General features: G+C 40.1%; 1 protein-coding gene across 5 annotated transcripts in view; it reads right to left on the bottom strand.

Annotated features, from left to right (window-relative positions):
• Positions 1-3,060: 3,060 nt before the first annotated feature.
• The window catches only part of rptor (regulatory associated protein of MTOR, complex 1), a 206,159-nt gene continuing 202,300 nt past the window's right edge, over positions 3,061-6,919 (bottom strand). For all 5 annotated transcript variants that reach the window (XM_041982370.1, XM_041982373.1, XM_041982371.1 and 2 more), the window contains one exon: positions 3,061-5,391. In XM_041982370.1, coding sequence (XP_041838304.1) covers positions 5,323-5,391 — 69 coding nt within the window. In that variant the 3' untranslated portion in view covers positions 3,061-5,322. The remainder of the gene's footprint in view (positions 5,392-6,919) is intronic.

Here is a 6,919-nt window from a genome sequence, read left to right as displayed (position 1 = left end):
AAATTAACACAACACTGTGAAACAGTAGAAAAGAATGAACACATGCTTATTTTGTAGAAATCCAGCTTATTATAAACATCTCACTCATACTGCTTTTCATAACCTACTTGTGCACACAGTTGAATCATCATCATCTCAGGAACATTCATAAACTTTGTTACAATGGGAAAACTTCTCTGGCATCCTGATGCAGGAAGCTTCAGCATTGTTTTTATAAAGATGACAACACTGAACAACAATCTGTTTGCTAACAATCTAACAAACCTGCACAGGTTCACATTCTACAGCGGCTACATGCTCCGAATAATCAAACTACTCCTCATCTCAGGGACTAAAGTGAAAACGTTGCTATGATAGTTTGGTTGAAGCTACTAATACAAGCCTTGACAGGTGCATCTAACAGCACCTCTCGGGGGATTGAATATTCCTGAGTATGAGCTGTAGGTAGAGCTAAAAAGAGAGAAGAAGAAGAAAAAAGCTTTTACAACTGTTTGATAAACTCCAGATTTCTCACTTCCAGAGATCTGCTATAACTATGAAAGGCAAAAAGCAAACAGGTAAACTATGAGTTGTTCAGTGTTTTGGCATTAAGAGAAGAAATTACACTTGAAGAACTAACATAGATGAGAGCTTACAAATCATCCTCTTCGCTCCCTCCACCTCAGCTGGTGGGTCCAAGGGGAGTCCCAGTAGAGAGCTGTTCCATACTGGAATGTCTCAGTCCAGTCTGGCCAGTAAGAGATGAAAGCTGACGTCAGCTGGAGAAACATCCATCACTGATCAATGTTTAAGATTTTACTTCTATCAAGTCACACAAAAGCTGAAATTGTGACGTACCAGACTCACTAAGTTTGATCAACCACTCGATCACAGAATAACATATACGCCACGACTTTAGCCCTGCCCAGCTGTCATGGGGGCTTTTTTAATCCATGAAATCAGATGAACCTCACTTACTTTTAAGCCCACCTTAAACATCTTGTAATGATTAGGGGGAGCTTCAAAGTAAGCCTGGTAAGTCTTCCGCACATGATGTTAAACTGAACTACCAATTTAGGTAGGTCAGTCACTAGGTATAACTTTGTTATAATTTGCACTAATGTAAACCCAAAAACTGAATCTGACCTGTACCTACTAAATTATTAAATAAGTTCACCCAACCCAGTCATATTAAGGTAAAACAACACAACTGTGTTTTTCAAGTTACTAAAAACCATTAATTAACGTGAAGTGTACAAGTGCCATGTATGTGAAGTCACATTGTCCTGTAAGTTTTCTGTCACACGACGTGGTGGTCGCTATAGTTCACTGCAGACCAGAATGTGCACAGCAACGGCATTGTTTTCGTTCTGACTGTTCAAATTGTAAAACTGATAGAGATTCCTGGTGGTCATAAAAAAGTGAAAGGATTTTTAATGAAAATATGTCCAGAAATGAACCTTTTGTCTGGATCACAAGGAACTGAGTTAAAGCATACAAGAGTTGTCTGTGATCCCTTCTTTAAAGGTTAGTAAATCTCTTTACTTCAGCTGGTTAAGGTTATTCTGTGTTAGCTTTTGCACTAAATGTTAAAACTGTAGCTACTTCTACACATTACTTGACAAGATTGTGGTTGCTTGACTAGAAACCAACAAAAACGTGTTGAGCCAATTTATGAGTGGGAAACGGGAAAAAGTTGCATTTTGACTTCACCAAACATGAGACTTAAAAATCTACCTAAATGCATAATTAGAAGAGCAGATGCAATCAGGATGTCATTTTACAGGGTTTTTATAAAAACTGCTTTCACCCACCTTAGATGGGAAGTTATAGACTCCAAACCTTCATCTGCCACATCAAAGTTTGTCTGAAGAACCAGTTTAAAGGCACAACATGTAACAAAATCAAAGGTCAATAAGAGAAAAAGATAATATACTGTAGACTGGAAATGGTGTTTCTAATCATCTAATCTCTTTACTAAACCAGCTGTTATGTTTTTATTCTCTTAGAATTAACCATTTATATCTTCTTGCTATGGATCCACATACATGACACATTTGTGCTGCCATTTTTACTACGGTGTCTGATTGAACAAACAACTGAAATGAGAACCCTCTGAGCTTTAAAACTACTGTACCAGCTTTGTTTGACAGGTGCTGGAGCACGATTTGGGATAAATAACATCTTAAAAAGACCACAGAAAATGTTGAAGTAGTTACCTGTAGTGCAGTCATCGCTACACCTGAAGCCACTGGATCCACTCAGATGAAAACATCTGGAAGGGGTTTGGCCACTGATGGCCAACAGGCCATCCACATCCACATCCACATCTTCACCACTAAATGCCAGTTATTCTTACACAAATTTCTCACATTAAAAGCTTCAATCTTTCTTGGATAACGTATAATGATCCGTAGCTGTGTCTCTGTTACCCCAAGAATTGCGCAAAGCCTAAATATCGCAATTAAAAAAACTGGTAATGGGAAAACCTAGATTTAAAAAAACATCTACAAAGCTTTTACACTCTGTTTTTTTATACGTGTCAATATAGAAGTATATCGTAAAAGTGTAATGGAAACAGTTTTTTTGCATTTACACGTTTCCAGACATGACGTAGAGGGTCACGTGACCAGTTCATTTCAAGTGAAGATGGTGCAGGATGAGTAGACGCAGGAGACGGAAATCTTTTTACAAATAATTAAAGAAAAATATATAACTGCCATCCTTGATAGCAAAAAAACAGCAAAATGCAAAGCTTTACAAAGAATCTCCTCAAAGTGGATTTTATGAGAATAATGGCTAAAGCGCTAAACACCATTCAATGTGAACATCTGCAATCGCACTTTGTCAAAATATTAGAAACATCGCTTTTATTTTGTGAAAAACTGTAATGGAAACGAAGCTTATGACAACGCATTGGTTAACTTTTTATAAGGTGGGTGAGCTTTCATCTAAAATATTCAGACATCTTGTCTTTGCACGACATTGTGCTCCAGAAGTTCGTAAATCTGCAAAACTTTGGGTGACTGAGAAAGCTGCAGAGGTGATGTTTGTTATAATGCAGGACCAACAGGTGAGATCTGGTGTTGTATTTGGTTTATTTCACTGATTTCATCTCCTGTCTTATAAACCACAGTCAGCAAAGTAGTCTACAGTCACAAAGACAAACCTGATTGTTTTCAGTTTTCATTTCTTACTACTTTTTTAAAGTCATTTCTCCAGATCTAAAATCTTAAAACTCAAAACTGGGTAATTAGTGATGAGCATGGCTCTGAGCTGAGTCTTTCAGAAAGACAGAGCACCAACGAGCCCGATGGTGGCGTGATGGTGGGTGTTATGTGGTGACCGCAGCTGCAGTCGCTTACATGGACCGGAGGGAGATCCCAGTTCACTTTCAGTTCCCGACTCCCCTCCTTCTGCAGGGGAAAAATCAAGTTTGGAGCGGGAAAAGGGAAGAGGAGGGAGCAGCCGCTGAGGTGTGTTGGCGACAAAAACTGTTAACTGCAGCGTGTGTGGGTAAGGCTGTCCACACGTCTTTAAGTTTTCCTCCACATCACTGAGGCCAAGGCAAACAAAACACTAGAATAATTAAAAACATAAATTAAAGAAACAGAAATATTAACAGAAAAAAACAAAAAAGGCTAAGAAGGCAAAACTGCAGCCCCAGAGAAGAGGCACGTCGTTGGTGCACACACCTTCACCAAACCAGCATCTCAAGAACATTCATCTCTACAACTTACATCCCTGGAGGGAAGCTGCATCAGATCATGTGACTGACCTCAGCTTAGGTGACTCATGAGATACCTGAGCAAAATCAGGGCGCTTGACTAAAACCTGATGAGGTGAGCGTGTACTGAACTGGGCGCCGCAGGCGAGTCAGCATCCATTTAACATACAACTAACTTCACTCCTGCAGCTCTCTAACACATGATCACGAGGAAGAAGGCTGGAGAAATAAAACCAAAATTAAGAAGAAAAAAATAAAAATATAGAAGATTTAAAGAAAATTTAGACGAAGAGTAGAAACAAATTCTGTTAGTCTCCAAGGAGTCATAAAGAGATGAGCCAAAATGAGCTGAAAAGGTTCTTGTTTGTTCCTCTTCAGATCCTTTAGAGGCAGAATTTGGACGTACTGATCAGCAAAGACTTTTAACAGGAAACAGGAAACCAATTGATTTGATCTTTCCTGTCACAGCAGATGGGAACAACGCAGCCATCTGGTACTCTGAGGAGGAAAGAAAAAGCATGACACCATGGAAACGGGTGCGTTTGTATTGCTGTGCTGTGTCAGTGGAGGTGCTAGTTTCTGACTGAGGCAGGAGCAGCATGAGGCATCTTATTGCTTTGCAGGGCAGGCAGGCAGGTACAGTAACTTCCAGGTGGGACAGAGTTGATGTTGTCCTGGGGGTGATGCAGGTTTTCCCTTAGTTAAAATAAACAAATCAGCAATAACACTGCTGAGTCACAAACAAGTGGCTAGCATGGATGATCATGATTAGGGCTGGCACAATGGGATCAGGGAAGCAAAAAGGGGATCTGTAGTAGAGGAGCAGGAGTCTTTTAGGGCATCCATAAAGTTCAAGGCTGTGAGAGCCCACTGTGGGCACATCTGTGCTATAACACACACACACGCACGCATGCACGCACACACACACACACACAATCACACACAGAAAAACAAACCCTTATCATTTCTGCCTGGTATCCGACAACAAGCACAACCGCCATAACTGGGTCCATCTTTTTAAATGTCTTGGCATCGGGGGGCAGAAAAGCCGCAGAACTCTACATCCTTTGGCTGTGATGCGGCCTTAAAAATGAAATTACAAACAAGCCGGGGTCCAGCAGATGGGTGAGTCCTTGTTTCCTGCACCAGTGAGTGGGGTTTAACAGTGTGGGACCCCTCTCTCGCCACATGCAGGTCAGGTAATAGTTCATTCAGGTAGTGATGCTCGCTGTGTGGCGAGGAGGAGCCGCAGGGATCAGTGGGTCCATTTCCTTAAAATAGAACCTCTTTTCTTCTGTTATTTAAATATACACACTCCTCTGCACGGCCAAGTCTACAATCATCAGCTTCATAATAAGAATATGAATAAACAATGATATTATTATTTATATATTTTCATTTATATATATATATATATATATATATATATATATATATATATATATATATATATATATATATATAGTTGTTCATAGCAAGAGATTTTATCAGCAGCCATCACTGAACATTCAGGGTGGTAATTTGTGCGTATGTACATCATTTACATCCCAGTGCTCGAGGCTCAAGGTCAGAAGTCAAGTGTGTTGGTGGGAGGGGGGGTGATGGATGCTGGTGTGTTATCTCAGCCTCTTCTCTGCTGAATAGATGGACATGTAGTAGTCGTTGCTGCCGACCGCCAAGTGGGGCTGGAGGAAGGAGAGAGACAGAAAACGGAGGTCAGAAAGTCTTATTTACTGCATTTAAATTCGTGTGTGAATGCTCCCAAAAGCAGAGCACAGAGGATCGTCTGACCTGCTACACTTTATGTTGAGAGCATTTTTTAAATCTGATCTTTAATCTAATCTAGGATTAAAGAACGATGGGAAACAGCAGAAAAAAGGAGGAAGTTCAAATCAAATATTGAAAGAGGTGAAATCCCCCATTTGTATTCTTTATTTTCTTTTTACCAAAATGATTCATTTGATCTATTTGCTTTATCTTCCTCTTATTTATGTGTATTTATTTATTTATTGTTTATCTTTACTTATTAATTGTTATGGAGGTTATGAATATTAATTTTATTTTCTTTTATTCCAGTAATTGTTTTTAGTATATTTTCTTTCTGTTTGTTTTTAATTGCAAATAAATTCAGGAGTTAACAGGTTAAAGGTCAAGTGTCAAACATGTACTGACATCTAGTGGCTCAAGTTGGAATCAGCTGAATACTCCCACCCACCCCAAAACTATGACCCCTAGGGATATAAAACTCTTTCTCAGAGATAATTAAAATTGGATTCTCATGAAACAGATCACCTTAAATGCTGCACACTGGAGCTTTAGGGTTTGGTTCTGTAAAAGCAGCCCCAGGGGGAGCAGAACATGAGGGAGTAATGACTCTGGAGATGACGGCAGCGACCGGGAGCAGACAGGTTTACAGAGAAGAATAAGTTAGAGAAGGATCCTGGTGAGACAAAGCTGAGTCTCCACAGTCAAAGACAAGCAGTCTTAGAAGAAAATGGCCTGATGGCCTCAAGCCTTTAAAATAGCTGAGTAGCAGACTTTTGGCAACAGCTGCAACAGAAACCTTTCAAAGGAGAAGAGAGGAGTAGAAAAACGGATGTGCTTGCTGTAGGAGGCAGTGTGGAGGTTTTACATGCAGACTCTGCATGGCCGGACGATGCTGTTGATAACACAAGAGAGAAGAGGAAGAACGATGATGATGATTGTGGCTTCTTCCTCAGTGGGTCAGTTCAGAAGATCCAAAAACAACTGAGGTCGTGATGCCACAGCTTGACAACAAGAGATGTGGCACTACAGTCAGCTGTTTATAAAGAATATTTAGATATGATCCATGAGGTGGTGCTCATGATTGCATTCATTCATTTCTTTGAACCACTGGGGGTCATGACCGTTCAAACTGAGGTCGCGTCCACACAGATCAGATATGTATCTGATCTAGAACCACATATGAAAGTGGCCTGGGTCAGATAAAAAAAAACAATCCGTTCAGGCTGTCATTCATTAAATCAGATATGAGTCACATATGGGGAAAAAATTGTTATTGAGCTGTAGTGTGAACGGAGCCCGAATTGCTGCCCCATACCGTAGAACTCTCTCCATCTGTGATGGCTCTGCCCTTACATTGTTCAAGAAACTCATGAAAACCCGTCTTTTTAGGGCTAATTTTAATGATGCCAAATGTTTTCTTTTTCCTGTTTTTAATGGGCAGCTTTT

The sequence above is a fragment of the Melanotaenia boesemani genome, chromosome 4 (genome assembly GCF_017639745.1).
Source record: "Melanotaenia boesemani isolate fMelBoe1 chromosome 4, fMelBoe1.pri, whole genome shotgun sequence".
In the NCBI taxonomy this organism is placed as follows: Eukaryota; Metazoa; Chordata; class Actinopteri; order Atheriniformes; family Melanotaeniidae; genus Melanotaenia; species Melanotaenia boesemani.
Note: the sequence above shows the minus strand (reverse complement) of the source record. Positions and strands in the feature narration are given on the sequence as shown.